General features: G+C 38.5%; 1 protein-coding gene across 1 annotated transcript in view; it reads right to left on the bottom strand.

Annotated features, from left to right (window-relative positions):
• The window catches only part of LOC115420609 (spondin-1-like), a 319,353-nt gene that overhangs the window by 37,062 nt on the left and 256,503 nt on the right, over positions 1-25,788 (bottom strand). The window contains 3 exon segments of the mRNA XM_030135980.1: positions 11,245-11,427; positions 18,194-18,269; positions 20,898-21,038. Coding sequence (XP_029991840.1) covers positions 11,245-11,427; positions 18,194-18,269; positions 20,898-21,038 — 400 coding nt within the window.

Below are 25,788 nucleotides of genomic sequence, written 5' to 3'. Positions count from 1 at the left end.
AACAAACAAACAAACAAACAAGCAAAGCAGAGTGATCACAATACGTCCTGGCAGACGTAATAACATATCATTAACCTCATAGGATAACTACCCAAGTCTTAATTTTATCCAAACTATGATATCTGATTATCTAATTATGATTTTGCATCATTGGTGATGTCCTGAAATACGTATATGACTTAGGCAATTATGCTATGAGGCTAACGATATGAAAACTAGCCAAATACATAGATAAATAATGCCTAAAATAAAAAAAATAATAACATTTTTTGAGTAAAATTGTGTTTTACATCACTTTCAAGAAATGTAAAGCTACCGACTGACCGACTGACCAACTGACCAACATTCACTGACTGAACACTGTGAACTGGTATGACCAAATACATAAACTATCTGCTAAATCCACCAGTGTGGAGGTCACATAGGAGACTCTAACCAGTGGAGACTCAGAAAGGGGGGCCATGCTGCCTTCAGGGCAGCTCTGTAAATCTCAAAACTCATCATAGATAAAACAGACATCTACACAAAACAATGGGAATTGATATAGAAATTATTCCTATGCATTCTATGCTTTTTAGACAGTGATATTAATGGAAATGTAATGGAAATGTTTTTTTTTTTTTTTACTTCTACAAGTAAAAAAAAGTCTTGTCATAAGAAGAATGCAACAATAACTGAAATCTTGTTGTCTTGTGAGACAAACCTCAAGTTTTAAGATTTAGCATGACTTGACTCGGTCGTACTCCGCGCCTTCCACCGTCCTCAGAATAGCATTGCTTAGCGGCTGTGGCCTAATAAAGCAGAACTAAGAACTAAGAGAATCATTAATAAAAGAAACAGGTATCTGCGGTTTGCACGTAGCCTCCAGAGAGCCAAAAGTGTTTCCTGGGATTATTAATCACCTTTATATCAGCTCTGCTACTGCCCCGGTACCAACCCCACAATTATCAATCTCCCACCACTGGCTAACAGAGTGCTAAATGAAAACAAAGGAGAGGCGTTCAAGAACAAAAAAGCTATCCATGTTGCTGTCTGATAATCAATAAGAGGAGCAGTGAAGAGTGGGAGTATATTTCTGTGTGTGTGTGTGTGTGTGTGTGTGTGTGTGAAGCCGCCTCAGCCTTGAACGGTCCGAACCAAGAGGAAGAAGACGAGTGTGGAGTCGAAGACAGACGCTGAATGCGCCGTGTCTCAACATTTGTTCCAAACTGACAACTCCACTGGAAATTCAACAAAAGCAAACTCCCGGGGTTTGTGTACTCGTGTGTGTGTGTGTGTGTGTTAGTCGCACAAAAAGAGCATCAAACTGACAACTCTGAGGTTAAATTAGACAGAAAAGTTTCTCTTTTGACAACCGCAGCGAGACAGAAAAGAGAAAAAAAACGTCAGAAAGTCTGGGCTCATTTGCTTAAAACACATCTGTCAGCGCGTTTTAATTGTTGGATTACCATGAACGGCGAACATGCGCTGTGTAAAAACCTTCATTACCGAATCCTAGTTTGGCGCCTGAATATACACAATAATTCTGTTGTTCCTGTTATCTTTAACATGAGCATGAAACCATGGTGCGTTCATGTCTTTTTAGTCAAAGATCAACACATTCAAATCCTGGTTTTAAGCTTCCTGGATGCAGGAGGGTGTTGAGCGGCAGCAGCTAATCCGTTTAATCTTCTATGTTTCTGTGGAGTAATTGGGAGATCCAATCGTCAGTGTTTACTCTGTGTAATTAGAGATTTACTGCATTTTGTGATTTATTCTCTTAATGTGACCGTATCTGTTTCACATATGTGGCTCCGATGGTTACAGATGCACTTTTTAATCACACATCACTTATTTCCTTATGTTTTACCTGATTCTACACACACACACACACACACACACGTACATACGACGTAATCCATCAACACAATAACCGTAATTGTCATCTAATTAAATTTCTGGATCAAATAATTCCAGCGGGCTGTGAAATATAAATGAGAGTGCATGCTTTGTGTTTTCATGAACAGATTCAATCGGTTTAAGCCAAAAATGAACCGTCTGCAGTGGCTGAGCCTGTTTTTGTCAGGATGAGATTAATACCTGAGCTTTAATCTTCTTAATATTTTGAAGGTTCAATGATCAGCCGCTCTCGCTGATAGGAAATGAACGCCCCAAACTCTGGAGGGATTAGAAAGTAACAAATGCAATCTTTGTTTTTGGGATGCTCACTCTATTTATGTAATGAAGTGCTGCTGTCGCCATCCGGATCACTATCAATGTTAGTTTGTAACCTATGAGGGTTTAAAGGATTTTGGATTAATTTAAAACATACAGAATATTTTATAAGGACTTAAGAAAGTTTAAAAGTTGACCAAAAAATAAAAAAAGAGGAAACAGAGGTGTGATGACAGGGTGGGGCAGTGGGGGAAATAACATCAAATGTAGATAAATTGTACTTTTAATCTCATTTGGTTATTTTAATTAATTTACTTATATATTTATTTTTTATTACTCCCCATTTTCCTCCTTATTTTTGCTCTCTCTCTTCTTTTCCTTTCTCTTCTTCTCATTTAGTTTTAGTTGCGTAATGATTACCTTTGGTCATATCCCTGATTTTTTATTTTATTTTTTTTAAGAAGCCCACATCACAACAGTCACATCACATACACATCTTAGACCCAAAACATATACACAACCAACATAGGACATTCATTCATACTACCTGGTCAGTCAGACATTTTGTTTCTTTTTTAATTTATATTACATGCCATATATATTACATGCCATATAACCCCCCCCCCCCACACACACACACACACACACACACACACATCAGTGGCGGCTGCTTGTCTTTCAGACAGGGGAAGCTCATTGTCGGCTTACATCAAAAAAATTGTCAAGTTATTTAAACATAAATTCAGCCCTCCGTTCCTTTTTAAGAAAATGGTCAGTGACCTTATCGTACCAAGTAGGCGTCTTTCCCAGGGACTTGATAGCTAGTTCACACTGACCTAACAGTATGATTGATTTAACTATCTACAAAACTATATTAAACTCGAACAAGAAATGATTAAATGATGTAACTGAAACATGAAAACGTTGAAATTATGTTAAATTGAAACAAGGAAGTCCAATGAGTGTGTTTTATTTACAGTGCAAGAAATGAACGAGTAATTTCGTAGTGGTTTTTCTCTCTCAGTTTCACAGCAGAATGTGCGACAGTATTAAACTGAACTGTGTCAGTGAAGGAGTAGATCTGAAAAGAGCTGTCAATCAAACTGGATTCAGCCTTTTGACTGATCCTCCAATCAGCATGTGGAATTCCGGCGTCCAGCCTGGCCAAGCTCCGCCCACAGCTCCATTCTCCCCCAGAGATGCCAAGTGTCCGGGGGCGGGACAGCATCGTGGCATTTATCCAATTACCGTCCAGTTTTGAGGCAATGAAAAAAACTGTTCCACTCAGTCCCATTGAAGTGCATGGACGCTGAGTGTCTACGGACAAATGCACTGAGCAGAGATCGAATGAGAAAACAGCGCAACGGGAATGGAGGAGAAGTGAACAACATCGAGTCTGTTGATTTGTGATAAAGCTGATTCTGAACGAACTCGTCTGTGAGATGAACGTGTTCTAACACATTTGTAGTCAATGAAATGTCAACACAACCGAACATATTTGACCATTTAATTTTCATAATTTTAGGGGAAGTCAAGCTTCCCTTGCAGTCTTTGAGAAATCGCCTCTGCCCCCCCACCACACACACACACACACACACACACACACATTATGATGACTTAATGCAAATGTAAATACTGTATATTATTGTATATAAGTTTCCTTGCCACTTGGTGTCACTTCAATAAAGGTTATGGGAAAAAAAAGTGGAAAAAAAAAGGTTGACATCCTAAACCAATTTGCATTCATATACCGTTTGCATACATAAAATGTGTGTTCTGTATATAAATAAAGCTAAGACTGAGGGCGACGTTTAATAAACCAAATGCAAATTACCACCAGGGTTGCATTTTGCCTCACTGCATTTTTTTCTGTTAAGAGGGGTATTTATACATGTAAATAAGCTGAGCCGTGCTTCATCTGATCCACATAAAGTGCTCTTATATAAGATCTGATGTTGTTTATATGTATATGGAAAGTAATAAATGTGTAGTCATGTGTCACTTTGATTGTTCGGTGAGGGCAAGATAACTTGTACGAATAAAAAAGTACTGTAATGTTGTCTTCAGTTTCTAAAAAACAAACAGGACTTGTCATGAAAAATGGTCAATTATGTTTAAAAGAAAAAACAAAAAAAGCCGCATCACATCACAGCCCATTTTGTTCACGTCTATTATTGCTTTGTGTGATGAAGCTACACCTGAAGTCAAATCCAGGTGTATGAATCAGTGTATGACCTGCAGTAGGTCTTGACGGACCGGACCGGACCGGCATTATGGATAAACCCACATCACATAAAGAATACAATTCCATTTCTTTTTTCTCGTGGTTTTTGTCTACTGTCTTGGTTCTATTGTCATTTATCAGGTTTTTTTTGTTTTTCCTTCATGGCTATCGTCTTTTTTTTGTTTTGGTTTTTTGCCTGTTTTTTATTATTATCATTATTATTTTATTATTCTAACTATTTCTGGGAACTTGTAGTTTCTTGTTGTTGTTGTGATTTCGTAAGTAAAAATAAAAATGATTAAAAAAAAAGAAAAAAAAAGAATACACTTCCACAACCATCACTTGAAGTAACTTCCGTTTCGAAGTGAACTTGTTGCTGCTTCACCTTCACAACAGATTAAAGCGTCAGCCACGTCCAGTTTTATCCCCAGTGTCCACAGATTTAAGTCCAACACAAACACTGGTTTGTCCAAGTGTTTGTCGCTGTTTGTGTGTTTTGTAAAATGAGTGGACAGAATATTAAAAAGTAGCAAGAAAATATCTGCGTTATTGCGGGAAGGGCGTTAAATCTGTTAACTGTTGTGGAACTGGTTTGGCTTCGTTCCTGACTGTACAACAACAAAGTGTGGAAAACTGTGGTAGGATTTGTTCAAAGGCTAAAAAAACACGTTGTATTTCTAGGCTCGTTAAAAATCCCTTCTAGCAAAATGATTTTCTGAGAGCGAAGTATAAAAAAATAAACGACAAGAGGAGTGAATCTTTGTATTGAACAGACAAACCTCACTCTCTTGGTTCAGTTTTAGTATTTTCAATAAAACAACAATAAATAAGGAAGATGTGGTCTGGAATTTCCAATAGAATTTGGTAAATTGAAATTACCAGCTGGTTTTGTTGATTATTCTGGTTTGCCAGACTAATCCTCAGTCGAAAATTAGTCCGGAACTGCCAGATTAGTATTTACATGGAACGCAGTGCATTTTGGGTATCATATGTGGTGGTGTTAATGCTCAGCTGGAGGCTTCGTGTTTCCATCGGTTTCTCCTGAACATCATATGTCAGGTATTGCTTGATAGAATTTCTTCAAAATTGGCAGAAAGATTCACTTTATCTCAAAGACAAAGTGAATCATCAACCACAATTTCAATATTCTATAAAAAACACTTTTCTGCCCATTATTCAACAGCAGAAATAGTTATTTAACCCTATTAAACAATTTGCATCATATTTGCAACACCAGGTTCCGAGACTGGGGCTTGGTTTCGAGTTCTGTAAATGAAACTGGTTCCGTTTACAGAACTCAGAGCTGGTTTCGAACCAACCAACTTCATTCTGCCGGATAATAATAAGTGGTGTTACTGAAAGGTTAAACAGACACATTACGATGCTACTTCGCAATCACTCCATTATAGTGAATGAGGCGACGTCTGTCCATCACCACTAATAATGCTTCCTGTCTGGACACGCCTCTCGTATAACCACGCACCCATGTCAAAAAGAGGCCACAATGTTTGTAAATGCAAAAAAGTTTTGTAACCGCAGAAAAGTTTTGTAAACACAGAAAAGTTTCATAAACGCAGTAAAGGTTCGTAAATGCAGAAAAATTTTGTTAATGCAGAAAAGTTTTGTAAACGCAGAAAAGTTTCGTAAATGCAGAAAAGTTTTGTAACCGCAGAAACGTTTGGTAATCGCAGAAATGTTTCGTAACCATGGAAAAGTTTTGGAACGGTGGAAAAGTTTTGTAATCGCAGAAAAATTTTGTAGCTGCATAAACCTTTTGTAAACACATAAAAGTTTTGTAAACACAGAAAGGTTTTGTAACCGTGGAAAGTTTTGTAAACACAGAAAAGTTTTGTAAACACAGAAAAGCTTCGCAAATGCAAAAAAAATTTGTAAACGCAGAAAAGTTTTATAGCTGCGGAAAAGTTTTGTTAACGCAGAAAAATTTTACAACTGCAGAAAAGTTTCGTAAACACAAACATTTTGTAACTGTGGGAAAGTTTTATAACCGCAGAAAAGTTTCGTAATGCAGAAAAGTTTTGTAAACATAGAAAAGTTTTGTAAAAGCAAAACATGAGTTTGTAGGAGCAAATATGTTTTGTAGATGCATTTTTAAAAATAAATATACATTTTCCTTTAATGTACAAGATACAGGATTTTGTAAAGGGCCTACAGTGTTTAGTTTTCATGGGGCCCACAGTTGCGAACGGCGCCCCAGTGTACGTGTTCAGTGTTATCTGACCTCATGTTGATACCATACATCTACTGCTGTTGTTTTGCTTCGTGCTTCTAGATGAACTGCTGTAAAGTATCTCCATATTACCCTTTTTATCTCTCATAGACTAAACCTAGTCTTGCCATTTCTGCTCTTTTCAGACTTTACATTAAAAAAGACAAACAAACCATTCAACTCCCACAACCCCACTGTGTTCTCTGTATTATCACACCATTAAATATCAACCACACTTTGTTGGAAGCTTGTGTTTTAATGTGTTTTTCCTATCGTCGACCGCAGTTAAAAGTCACTTTGTTTGCTCCGGCACTAACACGTAAGATTTACTCGTAACAAATGACGTGTTCCAGGTTTCATGAGCACTAATGTTCTTTTGTGAGATAAGGCTTTCCTTTTCGAACCCTGTTGAAAGGGAATTAAAGAGCACTTACCTTCAGTGTAATGAGGGGAAAAACAAGAATTATCTGCTCCTGCTTTGGTACCGCCTCCACAAAACCATCTACGCATTAGTTATGGAGGTAAACTCAGCTGAGGAGGTTTGTTCTGGTCTAAAGCTCCTCCATTTATTTTTGAACAACAAACCTCTACTCATTACAACACAAGCTACATGTAATTCTAAGAGCCTTGTTTGTCTTCGAGCTTAAAGGTGCTGTATGTAGAATTATGTTCCAGTAATCAGAAAATGGCCCTGAATGTCACCAGATATTAAGGACACTAGAATATTTGCATTGGAAAAGCTAAGCGTTAGCCCCTAAATAATGTTTATGTCGTCATTTTGTGTTTTGGTCTGAAGCTCCGCCCATCACCTATCTGCCAATCGCAAAGTCAGTAGTGTTTCAGCATCCAGGTTGGCAGTTCCCACTGAGCTGCAGCTAGAACATTTCTGATCATAAATGTCTGACGTTACTAAACCTAAAAGCTGAGACGCCGATAATTGGGGGGGGGTGGACATGACAATTTCATGGGGTCCAATGTTTGTGGGGGGGCCCATAGAGTACTGCGGGGGGCCCAGTGGATATAGAAGTTGTTAAAATGTTGTGTAACATCTGTTGTAGAAGAGAGGTGTAGAAGTCGGGAGTCAAATGGTGAAAGGATTTTAAGTTTTGTTGTCGTGTTAGAGTAAGTGACATTATTAATAGACCACACACCCCCTGTATATACCCCCCACCCCCGCTCCGACAGATGGAGAAGATGAAAAACATAAATTTATGTACGGTCCACAACGATTATGCTTTCATGGGGTCCATGATAGTAGCGGTGCCTCTGCTTAAAAGGCCTCTTATTGTTTGCAAAAATGTCGTGATGAAGTGAGAAACAATACAAGGACATGTACAGGAGACGCTTTTGAAACATGGAGACGACTGAAAGTGGAGAAGAATTTGAAAACTGATGCTGGCTCTCCCGTGGTTTCTCATGGCCTGGGCCCACCGTCTCACTGCCCGGTAAGAGCCACCGAGAGCCGGTACCAGTCTGTGGCCTCACTGCTGATGAGAACCACCAGGTGAAGAAAGTGCGGCCTGGGCCCAGGTGAAGAGACTGGGCTGGCATTTATACTGGTGTATAGGGATGGGAATCAAGAACCAGTTGTTTTTGAGAACCGGTTCCCAGTAGCTTGATTCCTTGGAAATGTTTGCCTGCCTGCTTAACGATTCTGCTTATCGATTCTGCCTTCGATGTCATACGTACGCTGAACTGTTTTGGTCAGAACGTAGCCAACATGGTGTTGAGGCAGAAACGATCAAAAGGACGACACCAGGTCCACTGGAACACTGTCAAAGCTTCAATTTCTTCAAAAGAGTGGAATCGCTCCAGTATTCTCAAACATTTGTCCACAGTATGTGAATAATTTACAGGAATGTCATGTATTTGATTCACTACTTAGCGGCGCTTGTGAATCTAGCAGCAGAGTGAACACCAGGACGTCGTCCAGGCCCAGTTCCGGTGTGGGCAACAAACATCGTACCCCCTCAAATAAAAGTTTCTGAAGGTAGGGGAAAGGAAATGAGGTGCACAACAATGGGAGACCTAGAGGAATTAGTAAAGCGTCTTAAGTTTCACTTTCACTGTATGGTGTCGTCCCCACCCCCCTGAACCGGACTCGGTGTCATCTGTTCTTGTTATTTGTACATACTGTGTTTGTAATATTTTCTGTGCAGATGGAAATATAAAAGACAGTTAATGCAAACACACCTGTTTGTACTCTATTATTCCTTCACCCAATGAGAACCGATAAGGAATCGGATCGATAAGCAAAATCGATAATGGAATCGGAATCGTTAAATTCTTTTTGATTCCCATCCATACTGTTGTAGGACTCGTCAGTTGCCATGGTAGCTCCTTGTAATAGACGCTCATGCTGGTTCTGGAAACCCCTAGTCTGGGGAAGGGGCAGGGGATGCCACACTCTATAGCAGGGGTCTAAAACTCATTTTCTTTCAGGGGCCACATTCAGCCCGATTTGATCTCCAGTGGGCCGGACCAGGAAAATAATTGTATAATAATCTATAAATAATGACAGCTCCAAATTTTTGTCTTTGTTTCAGTGCAAAAAAACCCATTAAACTATGAAAATACTTACTTTTATAACCTATCCAAACAAAAAAGATGTAAATAACCTGAAAAAACTGAAATTTCTTAAGAAAAATAAGTGCAATTTCAACAATATTCTGCCTCAACGTATCATTTATACATGTGCATTATGGATCGAATCTACAAAGACACTGTTGTTTGTCCATCAGTCTTGATGACGACCTTGATTTCAGTTTTTGTGGCTCCTGCAGTGGCTTGTCAGCCCTATTTATGCCCTGAAGTATCTGCCACAAAGACACTAAACACTGAGTAACAGGCAGAAAATAAAATAAAATTAAATCAATTAAAATAAAGATGTGCTTAATTTTCTTTAGATATTTCAGGTTGTTTGTATTTGCTCAGGTTATTCACATTATTGTTAGAGGATAGTTTGTAAATGTAAATATTTTCAGAATTTGATGTTATTTTTTTGCACTAAAACAAAGACAAAAATTTGAAGGTGTCATTATTTATAGACATAATGTAAGATTTTTTTCACATCAAACCAAGAAGAAAATCTGGAGTCATTCTTTTTTGTCGGTTATTATGCTATTATTTTACTCGAGATCATATTGGTCTGTATGTGGACCCTGAACTAAAATGAGTTGGACAGCCATGATTGTGGAATTTTTGCACTTTGCAAATTCATCCCACTGGCCGCATTGGAACCTTTAGTGGGCCGCATTTGGCCCCCGGGCCACATGTTTGAGACCCCTGCCCTACACTATTTTAAAAGTGATTGCAGTACCAGTTTTGGCCACAATCCTACATACGACTCCTTTAAATCCTCAGGTCTAAATACACTATATTGCCAAAGGTATTTGCTCACCTGCCTTGACTCACATATGAATTTCAGGTCCATCCCATTCCTAGTCTATGGGGTTCAGTATGACGTGGGTCCACCCTTTGCAGCTGTAACAGCTTCAACTCTTCTGGGAAGGCTGTCCACAAGGTTTAGGAGTGTGTTCATGGGAATTTTTGACCATTCTTCCAGAAGCGCATTTGTGAGGTCACACACTGATGTTGGACAGAAGGCCTGGCTCTCAGTCTCCGCTCTAATTCATCCAAAGGTGTTCTATGGGGTTGAGGTCAGGACTGTGTGCAGGCCAGTCCAGTTCATCCACACCAGACTCTGTCATCCATGTCTGTATGGACCTTGCTTTGTGCACTGGTGCACAGTCATGTTGGAAGAGGAAGGGGCCAGCTCCAAACTGTTCCCATAAAGTTGGGAGCATGGAATTGTCCAGAATGTCTTGGTCTGCTGAAGCATTCCCAGTTCCTTTCACTGGAACTAAGGGGCCAAGCCCAGCTCCTGAAAAACAACCCCACACCATAATCCCCCCTCCACCAAACTTTACACTTGGCACAATGCGGTCCGACAAGTATCGTTCTCCTGGCGACCGCCAAACCCACACCCGTCCATCAGATTGCCAGATGGAGAAGCGCGATTGGTCACTCCAGAGAAGGCGCCTCCACTGCTCTACAGTCCAGTGGCGGCGTGCTTTACACCACTGCATCCGGCGCTTTGCATTGCACTTGCTGATGTATGGCTTGGATGCAGCTGCTTGGCCATGGAAACCCATTCCATGAAGCTCTCTGTGCACTGTTCTGGAGCTAACCTGAAGGCCACATGAAGTTTGGAGGTCTGTAGCCATTGACTCTGCAGAAAGTTGGTGACCTCTTCGCACTATGCGCCTCAGCATCCGCTGACCCTGCTCCGTCAGTTTACGTGGCCTACCACTTTGTGGCTGAGTTGCTGTCGTTCCCAAACACTTCCACTTTCTTCTAATACAGCTGACAGTTGACTGTGGAATATTTAGGAGCCAGGAAATTTCACGACTGGATTTGTTGCACAGGTGGCATCCTATCACAGTTCCACACTGGAATTCACTGAGCTCCTGAGAGCGACCCATTCTGTCACACATGTTTGTGAAAGCAGTCTGCATGCCTAGGTGCTGGATTTTATACACCTGTGGCCATGGGAGTGATTAGAACACCTGATTCTGATTATTTGGATGGGTGAGCCAATACTTTTGGCAATATAGTTTAAGTCTGGGGGTGTCTTTACCTTCCATGTTGCATCCTGGACCCATACAGGGCTGGAAGTCTTGAGTGTGAGGACAAGGTACACTGAGATCCAGCTGGGCTTTCAACATCCTCTGCCTCATCCTTCGGCCTTTTTCACATGTGGCGCTGCTGCACGCTGACCACGGAGACCAGCCCGAGTAGATGCAGGTCTCTGGGGTGTCATCTAAGAGGGGAACAAGGTAGGATGGTTAATGGAGGAAAGAGAAGAGTAATTAAGAGCTCTGATTAAGGAAGTCGCAGTAATTCCATTAAATATTTTGGTTAATACAATCTGTTTCTGTTCCGGATAAATTGGATGTGCAGATGGGGAGTGTGGAAGGATGACGGCCGGGCTGATGGTTATTTAACTGGGCCTCATGCAGGAGGAGATAATTGAACAGATTTTCTATTGTTTCTGTTCGACAGTTTGTATTTTTTTTGTTGGTACCCACTGAGTTCTGGCATTTGTCTGAGACTTCCTGTTCTTTTAAGTTTGAGAACATTTTTCCAGTGGTTGAGAACAGTTTACTAAGATAAAAAAAATAAATAAATAAAAGCCCACAAATCAATTACACTAAAGTAATAACAGAAAAAAAAACACATACAATTATCACATACCAATTAAATTTAGATTATTGTGAGTTTTTTGTAGTGATGTAGTACTGGAGATTGGTCTTGGTAGCAGTAAGTATCAGGCATTAGAGTATGTTTAGACTAGGACACTTATTATTGTTATTAATTATTTAAGGAGAAGGGGTGGGAGTTTATAAGTTATACTTCTTCCCATTCCTTTTCAAATATTTATTTTATGTCTTATGTCTGAATATTTAAATGCTTTTTATTTGTTCATTTATTTTTCTTTTTTTTTCATTTTCGAAATAAATACTTCAATCAATCAATTAATGAAAGAAGGCACTTATCAGATTATATTTTGCACATAAAATTTAACGTGTTTGTTATTTTTAATATATTAAAGTTAAATATATGTTGTTTGTTTACAAAGTTCTGAAAATAAAAACAAACACCGTTGGCACAGGAACAAATTTTGCCTTTTTTTTTCAAGCGAGAACTGGGGGTCCTTGGCTAAAAAAGTGTATTTCTTTTTTTTTTTTTTTGTTTTTTCTTTTTAAACTCGTCTTGTCCAGCATCATAACAGCAGAATGGTAGTCTGGCTGCCTTTTTGTGCTGAACAAATGTGCTTTACTGAGGGAAACTTCATAAAGTGTATAAGGCTCCCCTTGATATTCTACTGTCTTTATTATGAATTTTATTGAACCACATTTTGATGCCAAACCTGACGTATTGGGGGAGTAAAGGTGGGAGGACAAGGAAGAAGAAGGTGGCAAAGACCCTCCCAAACAATAACAACCATGGTGATAATTATAATGGTAACAATAACTAGAACCAGATCTGAGTAAACTTTGTGGAAGAGAAAGAAAAAAACAAACAAAATTACAATAAAATGAATTTAAACAAGTGTTCAGAGAACACAAACCTCCGCCGAGCACCCCGAATGGTGTGCATGTGTGGATCGACTATTTCTTTTTAAATTAAACAGTTTCCAGGTTGTTCCATACAGCAGAAAAAGTTGAAGCTCAGTACCAGTCATGTGTATGTCAAATTATATTCAATTCCAATCAATATTTGTTGAGTTATAATGAAAAATGTGTGGTAAATGGGATTTTCAGAGTTAAATGTAAATGTCCACAGAGTCCACATTCCACAGTGGATGTGGACAATTTTGTGCCAGATACAAGATACTGTTCTAAGCTACGAGTGGATCAAATTGGAGGCTAATCGGAGTCATTTGGAATTTTTTATGAATTTTTGAAAATTGCTCAATGATGACAGATAGGAAAATTGTAGATTTTGTGACCTTGCTGTGACCCTGAACTTTGGCCTACTTGGCCCAAAATTTAATGGGTTGGTCCCAGGGCCTAAGCCTATCTGTGGGGACAATTTGGTAAAGATGGTTGGAATAGTTTTACCGTAAAGTTGCTAACAAACAAACAAACAAACACGCAAAAAAAACAACAAACACAAAGCAAAGTGATCACAATACCTCCTGGCAGAGTTAATAAAAGTCTGACTGCTCAAACCTTAATATCTGATACACAAAAAGTACAAAGAAATAAATGTTGTCACTAAGTTGAGGCTGAATGACTGATTTCTGTTGTGTCATTTACCTTTCAATTTTAATTATTATAGTATTTAATGTTTAATTTGAACCCTTTCATGCACAGTGGTCATTCCAGTGGACAGTTATTCTCCAGCTGTTCTCTTGTATATTCATTGGTTTTGTTGTTTTAGATTCATATCAACCAACACAGGATACTTATGCACCATCCCATAATACACTGCAATTCATACCATGACTGTAACATTCCTGTTCTTGATAAACCTGACCTCCAGCAACATATTTGAGTGTAAATCAGTTGCTAATTGTTATTAGACTGTAATTAACAGTTTTTTTTTAAGTTGCTGTGTTTTGTTGTTTTTTGCATATTATTTGAGTGAGTAATAACTACTATTATAGTATGTTAAAATGTGAGAAAACATCAGATTAGCAACATTAAAAAAAAAACATTAATTTCATCGTTTTCACACAGTATGACAGTAAATACATGGTTTTTTTTTGCTTCAAAAATTAACCCTTTCATGCATAGTGGTCACTACAGTGGACAGCTATTCAAAGCTGCTCTTGTATATTCATGGATTTTATTGCTTTAGTTCCATATCAGCCAACACAGTGTACAGTTATGTATCATCCCATGCACTGCAATTCATAGCATTGCTGTAACTTTGCTATTCTTGATAAAACTTGATCTGCAATAACATGTTTGAGTGTAAATCAATTCCTTGTTATTGTTATGAGACTGTAATTAACAGGGTTTTTTGTTTTTTTTCTTTTTTAAACAAAAAAGTTTTTTTTTTGGCATATTATCTCCATAAAGTGAGTAATAACTAATATTAGAGTATGTTAAAATGTGACAAATCATCAGATTAGCAGCAATAAAAAATGTATTTCATAGTTTTCACACAATATATCAGTAAATACATGTTTCTTTCCTTCAAAAATCAAACTCATGGTGTCCAGCTGAGTGGATATTTTTGCAATTTCATGAAAAATAGGTTCATAAAAACAATTCAATCAGTGTTTTTTTTTTTTTTTTTTTTAATGCCTTAAGAGGAATAATAACACTCAGGAAAATGATCTTGATTAAGGTTCTCAAAAATCCATGCATGAAAGGGTTAAACACATGGTGTCCAGCTGAGTGGAAATGTTTGTAACTCCATGAAAAATAGATTCATAAAAAACAAAAATTTCAATCACATTATTTTTTTCATGCCTAAAGAGGAATAAAAACACTCAGGAAAAAAATCTTGATTAAGGTTCTCATAATTCATGCATGAAAGGGTTAATGTTTGTTTTATATTCGTATACCTGCCTTTTGTACCTGCTTTTTATCTGTTTTTAACGTGTTTGGTTTCTGCTGCTAACAAACAAACAAACAAACACACAAAGCAAAGTGATCACAATACCTTCTAGCGGATGTAATAAGTAACACCAATTAAATGAGGAATACAAGAAAAGAAAGCATGAACAGGAAATCATAAACAACGACCGCCCAAATAATACCAGCAACAAATCTGCACAATATCAGCTGTTCACATTAATCTCCTGCGACAGAGCGAATGTATCAGAGTTAAAAAATGTATATTTCAGGTGGTTCCCCACTGTAAAAAAAAAACCCTTTCAGAACCACTGCAGTATGTGATCCTATGCACAGAGGTGTTTCTACTAATAGGAAATTTGCAGAAAAATATAAGAAATATTTAAGAGAAGGTTGGTGCATGAGACCCGCTGTGTCCTAAAGTGATTACGGCAGGTAGTGGACCACAGGAGGCCACAAAGTGACATCTGAGGAGGAGGAAGGAGTGGAAGGACGGACTTAGTGAGAAAGAGTGTGATTTGTGAATGTCTTGTCCAATTATCAGTGGAAGCAGAGCTACAAGAGGCACCGGGGTACTGGCTTCAATTAATAATGCTCTCTGGGGAATTGACTGAGGCCCAGAAAATGAGAGCAGAGGCGAAGGGGAACGCAGCGTCAGGGATGAACCTGAGCGGGTCCAATTCTCTCGGATAACGTGTAATGACAGAAGCGTAGAATGAGGGGAAGAAAGGAGGTGGAACGGCGAGAGGGGGATAGAAAGAGGAGAGTTAGTGTGATATGTAAGTGAAGGCAGAGGAGCTGGAGGCAGACCAGAGGGACCCGGGTTGAATGGATACCGGCCTGTGTAGTGTCATCTCACACAGAGACCAAGGAAACCAGGAAGAGACAGAGTGGACAGGTAGAGAGGTGGAAAAAGGAGGAGGGGAAGGAGCAAACGGCTCGTGACTGACTGAGGAAGACATTTATTAGGCAGCATGAGATCCTTGTTAGGAATTCTGCTGCGTGAGCAAAAAAACTGCATCCTGTCCAAGACTGTTTACTGTGAAAAGTGGCAGAAAGTGCTGTGTACAACATAAAGTCATGTCCTGGGCTGGCATGTCGGAACACTGAGGAACTGCAAGGTCACCGATCCGCAGGAAGGAAGTACGGCGTTTAACAACCATCTGTCCCAAAGGGTGATACACAATCTGTGGGTTTCCATGACAACTTTTATTCCTGGTTTAATCTGAATAAACGTTAGATCCTATTTCAGATGCCCATGTAAACACCTTATTCCAGTTGAAAAAGAATAGTTCGGAATAAATTTAAATCCGAATAAAGTCACTGGTTTAATCCACTTTTAATTCCGAACTAAATTATTCCTCGGACATGTAAACCCTTTATTCCGTTTGGACTTTATTCCTGCCATTCTGCGCATTAGGGATGGGAATCGAAGTAGCTTGACTCCTTGGAATCGTTCGCCTGCCTGCTTATCGATTCCGCCTTCGTTGTGCATGCGCGATGACGTCAGACGTACGCTGCATTGTTTTGGTCAGAATGTAGCCAACATGGCATTGAGGTACAAACGGTCTAAACAGACGACAACAGGTCCACTGGAATCCCAACAATATCCTCAAACATTTGTCCACAGCATGTGAATCATTTACAGGAATGTCACGTATTTGATACGCTACATAGCAGCACTTGTGAATGTAGCAGCAGAGTGAACGCCAGGCCGGTTCTGGTTCGGGAAACAAACGCTGTAACTCCTCAAATACAAGTTTCTGAAGGTGAGACACAACGGGACATCCATCCATCCATCCATCATCCATCCATCCATCCATCATCCATCCATCCATCCATTATTCCGTCATCCATCCATCCATCTATCCATCCATCCATCATTTCGTCATCCATCCATCCGTCCAACTAAATATCCATTTGTCCGTTCATCCATCTGTCCAACTAAACATCCATCCATCCATCATTTCATCATCCATCCATCCATCATTTCGTCATCCATCCATCCATCCATCATTTCATCATCCATCCATCCATCCATCCATCCATTATTCCGTCATCCATCCATCCATCCATCCATCCATCATTTCGTCATCCATCCATCCATCCATCCATCCATCATTTTGTCATCCATCCATCCATCCATCCGTCCAACTAAACATCCATTCGTCCGTTCATCCATCTGTCCAACTAAACATCCATCCATCCATCCATCATTTCATCATCCATCCATCCATCATTTCATCATCCATCCATCCATTATTCCATCATCAATCCATCCATCCATCCATCCATCCATCCATCCATCATTTCATCATCCATCCATCCATCCATCCATTATTCCATCATCCATCCATCCATCCATCCATCCATCCATCCATCATTTCGTCATCCATCCATCCATCCATCCATCCGTCCAACTAAACATCCATTCGTCCATTCATCCATCTGTCCAACTAAACATCCATCCATCCATCCATCATTTCATCATCCATCCATCCAGCCATTATTCTGTCATCATCCATCCACCCATCATTTCGTCATCCATCCATCCATCCATCCATCCATCCAACTAAACATCTGTCCGTCCGTCCATCCATCCATCTGTCCAACTAAACATCCATCCATCCATCCATCCATCCATCCATCATTTCGTCATCCATCCATCCATCCGTCCAACTAAACATCTGTCCGTCCGTCCGTCCATCCATCTGTCCAACTAAACATCCATCCATCCATCCATCCATCCACCCATCCAATCAGTCCTTGTGAGGGTTGTGGGGATGTCAGTTGATTCCAGCTACACATCGGTAAAAGTTGCACATTTTGACAATGTCCTCTCCATTTTAACATCATGGTTTAGTTTTTGTTTGTGCAAATACTCCACCAAAGCGAGTTTACCTCCACCACACACACACACACACACACACACACACACACACACACACACACACACACACACACACCACACACACACACACACACACACACACACACACACTGCATCCTAAACATGAATGATTTGTGTACAGAAATACAAAGTGGCCAAACCAACCCGCAGAGCTTTCAGACCAACGATAGTGGATTGGCCACGGTAACAGAGTACACAGATCTACACCTGAGACTCCATTTAAGCCAGTAGTGTCTGTAATGATCTCCCAACGCTTCCTTCCCTGTCAGCAGCTATGTGTGTGTCCTTGAGCGCCGTACGACAGCGACTCCCTACAGTGTCTGCTCAGTGTGCCGCGTGTCTGGAAGCTCCATGATTAGATAGCTCCAATGAATGCTTAGCAAACACACTGCGAATTGGGAAAGCACTCAAGTTCAAAGAATGTACAGGAATGCAATATCCTGTAATGACAGGCCTTGAATAATTGATTAAACAGCAACAACATCAAGACCTTCAAGTTCATGCGTCTTGTTTTGACTCTTTAAGTGTAATCAGGGTAGCAGTGTGAGTCTGTTTGTGCGAGTCGGAGTGTGTGTTTGTCGTACCTTCTTCCTTCTCCTCCTGTCCAATGTCCGCCACAATGTCATCGATAGTGTCTGGGACAACGTTACACTGTTCTCCCTGGACGGAGAAGAAGAAACAGGGGTCACATATGAACACATAGATCTATTCACATCTTCTGACTATCTATCAAACCTGTATTTTCTTGAGCCCCTTTGTTCTTTTGTTTTGTTGTGAAGCGTCTTTGTGTGACCTAAAAAGTGCTATATAAGTGTGATGTATTATTATTATTATTATTATTATTATTATTATTATTATTATTATTATTACACTGGGGAACACTTTTTCAGTAACTTTGAGTTGCATTGGATATTTTAACTGATTCTGAAGGAGTTTTAGGCGCTGATTTCAAATCTGAAATTAGTTTTTCTCTACAAGCTCTAGTTTGTATGCAATTTGAGGTTAATGAAATTGTACAAATGTGAACTTGCGTAAACCATGTATAATGGTTTACTCATGCCAAATATCATACAAGACCCAATTGTAAACAGAGATAAGATCATCTTTCCTCCTCTTCACATCAAATTAGGTTTGATGAAGCAATTTGTCAAGGCACTGGAAACCAAAGGTGAATGTTTCCAACACATCATCACAGCTTTACCAGGGTTATCATTTGAGAAGATCAAAGCAGGCATGTTTGATGGCCTACAGATTCGAACCCTAATTCGTGATGATCAGTTTGTTGCTAAGATGACCGCATTAGAAAAGGCAGCATGGTTATCCTTTGCGGCAGTCGTTCAGAACTTCCTTGGACACAATAAGGCGGAGAACTACAGTGAACTTGTGAACAGAATGCTCCTCGCTTTTCGTGATCTCGGGTGCAACATGAGCATCAAGCTTCATTTTTTGAACAGCCACCTTGATCAGTTCCCTGACAACCTGGGGGCTGTGAGTGACGAACAAGGAGAACGATTCCACCAAGACCTAAAGATCATGGAAGAACGCTACCAAGGGCGCTGGGACAAAAGTATGATGGCTGACTACTGCTGGAGCATTAAACGAGATTGCCCAGATGAAGTGTACAAACGCAAAAGTTACAAACGCAAATTCCTGCCTGACTAAAATACACAAAGAAAATTGATATGCTTCCATCAGCTGTGGTGATGTTCTGAAGGATGCTAATCTAACTTTGGGATAGAGATTGATGTTTTCTAAGAAACGCTTTCAGAAAATACAGCACAACCAACAATAGTGTAATTTACTCTCAAATCACATTTTAATGTTCTGTTTCTTTTGCCTTAATAAATGTACAGAAATGACTTTCATACCGTTTTAAGATTCAAGTGAACAAAAGAATTGTGGCTGATATCGCAATTTCCTATAATAACGAAAAATTTAAAAAATAAATAAAAATGTCAAATTGCATAAAATCTGTAGCTTGCAGACAAAAACCGACTTCAGATTTGAAATCAGCACACTCAAATTGACTATAGAAAAGTCTTTTTTTTAAATGCAACAAAATGAGCGTTCCCCAGTGTTATTATTATTATTATTATTAGTAGTAGTAGTAGTAGTAGTAGTAGTCTTGATCTTCCGTTCATTTAAAAAAAAACACCTATGAGTTGTATTCTGATGCAAATGACAAGACTGTAATCCATTCCAAAATTTATTAAAACAAAAAAGCATCATTTACATCATGTCAGACGGTAGAAAAAAACTATACACTCATAAGCTCTGTAAGCTCTCTTTCTTCTTACTGCAGAGAGGTCATAAGACACACATACACAGTGTAGGTGCATTAAAAAGCAACAAAGAAAATCAGAAATTTGCAACTTCACACAAACTTATAAACAGTAATTCCTATTAGCTATCATGTTTTGGCTCTTTTATTATTATTATTATTATTATTATTATTATTATTATTATTATTATTATTATTATCATCTTTGATTTTACAACTATATTTTTTATGCTAAACCAAGTTTGTTCACCAAAAAGAAAAATGTGACTTCAATTCCTGGGGTTCCTACAGGTTTCTACAAGTTCAGTTTAGACCACAAGTGTCAAACATGCGGCCCAGGGCCCAAATCTGGCCCGCCAAAGGGTCCAGTCCAGCCCTTGGGATGAATTTGTGAAATGCAAAAATTACACTGAAGACATTAACAATCCTTCTAGTTCAGGTTCCACATTCAGAACAATTCAATCTCAAGTGGGCAAGACCAGTCAAATACTATCATAATAACATATAAATAATGGCGACTTCAAATGTTTCTCTTTGTAAATGTAAATATTTTCATGTATTTACACTAAAACAATGTATAATTTTGCAAAAAATATGAATAACCTGTAATGTCTTAAGAAAAGTAAGTATAATTTTAACAATATTCTGCTTATTACTCAATGTTTTGTGTGTTTGTAGATCCACTGTGATCTGTAAGTTCTAATGTACATGTATAAATGATAAACTGTGGCAGAATATTGTTAAAAATCATACTTATTTTTTTCAATTTGTTCATGTTATTCACATCTTTTGAAAGGATAGTTTGTAGATATAAACCTTTTCATGACGTAATTTTACTTTTTTTGTTCTAAAACATAGAGACAAGTTTGGAGTTGACATTATTTATATATTATTATGGTATTATTTAACTGGTTCGGCCCACTGAGGATCAAATTCAGCTGAATGTGGCGCCTGAACTAAAATGAGTTTGACATTCTTGCTTTAGAGTTAAACCCAGTTTTCTGTACCTTCCTAGCGATGCGTTCCACCACCACCCGGGCCACGGGGGTAATGGCTCCTCCTTCTGGGTCGTAGAACGGACTTTGAGGATGGTCCAAACTAGTCAACGGTCGAATTTTCTCCTGAGGTATTGTGGGCTTGTTTGGTGACTGAAAGAAACCACAGTAAAGAGACATGTTAGCAAATAAATACAAAAGTATAAAGTACACTGGTCTACAAGGAAAATGCTTCCAGAATAAAAGTAATGAAATTTTACCACATGAGAGTCACTGATAAAGAAAAATCAAGTCAAAAATGCTGGTTGGCTGAACTTTCTAAGATACAGCCTTAGGTCAAAATGTGAAATTGAAGAATTAACGAGAGAATGGGTTTGACTCATACAGAATATTTGTCTCAGAGCTACAAGATCTACTTCAAAACACTGTCTGCACATTAGAATACATTCACTTTACAGGTTCTGTTTAGTGCAGTGGTTCTCAGTCTTTTTCTATCGGGCCCCCCTTTGGAGCACGAAAACTCTCCAAGCCCCCCTCAACCCCAACAACATTGTACCTGTGGTGCAATTGTAACTTTTATTGAAAGAAACATCAATATCGTTAGAATACTTTTTGCTTTTCCGTGAATAATTTGTTGTGCAAATTAAAAATAACTTTGATTTTTGATTGAACAATATAAATGACCTCAACAAAACTGGTCCCTGAGACATTATTTTTCCAATAAAAAATAGGAAATGTGTAATTATCTTACAACTATGACAATAAGGTCAATTTTTTTGTAGAACAACAAATAAATTTTGGTAACAAAGATGAACATTTTAACAATATCAGTGGCTGCAATGAGCCTGTTTCTGTTGCACATCTCAGAACATTAAAGTGCAAACTGTGCAAAACCAGAAACATTGCACATTTTTCTTTTCCAGTCCAATCCTTGTCCATTCAAACCTAAACTCTTGGTCTAGTGACAGATCTCTATGGCAGTAGATTTGTTTGTTGTACGTCCCTAAAATGAGTCCAGGGTGCTCCAACGCTAAAACATTAGTTCCACCTGCTACATGTTCTAACCTGAAGAAAGAAAACAAAACACCTAGGAATGATCCCATGCCCCCCCGGAAAGCCTTCGCGCCCCCCCCCGGGGGGGGCCCACCCCACAGTTTGAGAAACACTGATTTAGTGGAAGATTTATAAAACTATTACAGAGTGGGGAAGCAAAATTTACAATATTTTGAGGCAGGGATTGAAAGACAGTGTATGACCAATTAGTTTATTGAAAGTCATGAGAATTTATTTGCCACAAGAAAATTTCCATAATAGAAAATGTTTTTATTCTATGTGTCCTCCTTCTTTCTCAATAACTGCCTTCACACGCTTCCTGAAACTTGCGCAAGTGTTCCTCAAATATTGGGGTGACAACTTCTCCCATTCTTCTTTAATAGTATCTTCCAGACTTTCTCATAATAGTTTTGCTCATAGTCATTCTCTTCTTTCCATTATAAACAGTCTTTATGGACACTCCAACTCTTTTTGAAATCTCCTTTGGTGTGACGAGTGCATTCAGCAAATCACACACTCTTTGACGTTTGCTTTCCTGATTACTCATATGGGCAAAAGTTTCTGAAAAGGTATGGATAATAGTGTTAGGTATGATTATGACATCAATATATGTTTGGTTTCAAAACAATTGACGTAGTGCCTGCTGAGAAAAAACAACTAAATGTTCACTGTAAATTTTGCTTCCCCACCCTGTATGTGTAATAACACTTAATCATATACCTTGAAAACATCAGCAAACCTGCACTTTTGTCATTTATTTTCCAATTAATTATTATTAAAATATGCAACATTTAGCACATTTTATCTCTGAAGCAAATCATTTCAAAAAAATTGTAGACCAGTGGTACATACAAAAGTTTAGCATCTCCTGACAAAGACCTCCTGGAAGTGAATAACATCTCAAGGTAGAAGCCCCCTAGGCACGGCTTTTCATCTCGTTAGGTAGACGGCTTCGCCACGTGGATATAAAAAAGGTGAATTAGCTCTGACAGCTCTTTAATGATCAACGGAGAACAGACGCACAAATAAGACACGATGGGTGAAGATCAGGTCAGGATTTCAAGGAGAGCTATTCCCACCCTCACACATTAGCATCGTACAAATTACGCACTCGGTGTTGGAATGGTCGGTGTCCTAGAGGAAAACATCTGCTCCAGAATATTGGGCTTAAAATACGCCGGAGGAAAAGAAGCCGGAGTCCTCCACTGAGGAATGGCTGGAGTAATCAAAGTTAAACAGCCACAATTTAGGGCATGGGAATTATTTGTGGGACAAGAATACTAATCCAATAGCAGCACATAGTGTATGCATGTCTGTGAAACAGGCTTTTAAACATCAGACCTCTGGAGGGAAGGAACAGCAGAGCAGCAGTAATTTACTGCAATGAATAATATCGAATACACCACCACAGCTGCACTGATGTAGGACTGTATTCTGATCAAATATTAGAGAGTAGTGATGGGAAGTCCGATTCTTTTTACTAACTCGATTCTTTCTGTTGCGAATCGATTCATTTGATTCACCAATTCAACCCATAAAGACCTAGTGTTACTTTTCCGACAGTTCCCAAATTAATTTTTCTCTCTATTTACCCTTTCTTGAGCAATTTATCACTATTTATTAGGCCTGTAACGGTATACAAAATTTTCGGTTCGATACGTTTCGGTTTTCAAAGCCAGAGTTCGTTTTTTTTTCGGTTCGGTACGGAAGAAAGAAAACCCCTCAAAATGTCTATTAATGCATTTATGAATTTTTTAACATTTTTCCCCCAATTTTTGGAGACAACAGAATATAGAAAAACAGGAATAATATAATTCTACTGCTATAAATCAAATAGAAGATAAAATATATTATTAATATTACTAAATGTATTTTAAACATTAGTATTGCACTTTTCAATTGTGGGGTCACAATTCAGGAACCAGGAATGTGCGTTGTTTTTATTTTTATTTTATTTTATTGTATTTCTGTTTTTATTTTTTATTTTATTGTATTTCAAATTTCATCTTATTTCTTGCACTTCAAAAATTCTATGCATAATCAAATGTTTTAATGTGCGCTATTTTTATTTTTATTTTATTGTATTTCTCTCAAATTTCATTTTATTTCTTGATGTATAATCAAATCTTAATGTATTTTAATATTGTATTTTTTCAATCAATGTGAAGCACTTTGGGCTACAATTTCTGTATGAAAGGTGCTATACAAATAAAGTTTATTATTATTATTATTATTATTATTATTATTATTATTATTATTATTATTATTATTATTATTTTCCCTGAAAGGTTGTTTCGAACAAACAAGAAAAATCTAATCACAGTTCTGTCAGTTCACATTCTGCAGAAAAATAACAAAAAAATTCCATATGAAGTGCAACATTAACAAGAGGGTAAACTGGTTTTCTGTTTAAACACACTGAAGAGAAACTTTGACAACAAAAAATTAACCAAATTATTTATTTTAGGACAGAGAACAAACTGTGTTGTGTGTCTGTGTGGATGTTTTTTTTTTTGTTTTTATTTTTGTCGGAGCCGGGGGGTAGGGGGGGCGCGCAGTTATATACCTGGGGGTGTTACGAATGTTACGAACGCTGTCGTGAAACGAAAGTGAAACTTTACATACTTTCAACGTTGTATTTATCCCTCTATTATACAGCGTGCGTGACAGACAAACAGACAGCCTGAGCTAGTGTAAGTGTTTTAGAACTGCCGTAGTTCCTAGGGGCCAAACAGCGTTCCTCTTATTAACATCTCTTTCCTCGTTGTTGTCTTTCACCTGAACCTGAACTGATCCAAACTGGACTGGACTGATGGTGGAGGGTCTTCAGTCTCTTCCTTCCAGGTTCACATCATATTTGTTGTGTTTTTTAACCTTATATCAGCTGCTATTTCATATTTTGGGTCAATGTGTGCGTCCTTCCATATGTCCGTGTGAAACTTGTGTGGATTTAAAGTTCCGCATCGAACGACATCTTTCGTTCCTTTTTCTTTTTCTCATCATACTGTGCCGTTTCGGTACAGCTGTGTACCGAACCGATCAAGTGCGTACTGAAACGGTTCGGTTCAGTACGTGTACCATTACAGGCCTACTATTTATTATAAGATTATCCTCAGTATTTTGAGTTTCTTCAATAAAAATGTATCGATTCATCTGTTCCTCTTTTCAAAAAATTCAAACTTCTCTCAGTTTTTGATGTGAACGTTTACCAGATCTGTGTCTTCATGTATAAATACGTTTATTTAACTCATATTCTTCCCAAAGTTTTTCAGAATGTCTTTATGTTGTCTTCTGTTATTCACAACTATTCGACACGATTTTCAAGCAAATTTTATCTTCCGTACTGCCGAACTTCTGTCTGTCAGTATTCTCTGAAATATTGCGGACCAAATCTGTGGAATAATCTACGACCGGAACTTCAATCAACATCTACTTTATCAATCAAATCTGTTGTCGGTTGTTTACTTGATTCAAAAATAAGGACTGAATTACAGATTACACCCTGTATTCTCAAATTTCTCTGACAAAAGCGACAGCAATCATTCATCTAATTTTCTCCTCGACCACTACCACCATCACCGCACTCCATGATAGACACATGCTGAAGTTTTTCGACATTAGGGATCTGCTCGTCGCATACTTACGTCACATCTGTCTTATCTGTGATTGGTTCACTCGCTGCCTGTTAGTCCCGCCTTTATATTTGGGATCAAGCCCAGTGATTCCAGATGGATTTTTCATTAAGACAGATGGCTGGTCAGGCTACTAAACTGCCACTAAGTCACTTGACAAGCAGAAGTGACAATAGGTCTAACCCTTAATATCACTCTTTTCTGTCCGTCTATGAAGA

Source organism: Sphaeramia orbicularis, chromosome 6, assembly GCF_902148855.1.
Source record: "Sphaeramia orbicularis chromosome 6, fSphaOr1.1, whole genome shotgun sequence".
NCBI classification, from domain to species: domain Eukaryota; kingdom Metazoa; phylum Chordata; class Actinopteri; order Kurtiformes; family Apogonidae; genus Sphaeramia; species Sphaeramia orbicularis.
This window is presented reverse-complemented; position numbering and strand designations above follow the sequence as displayed.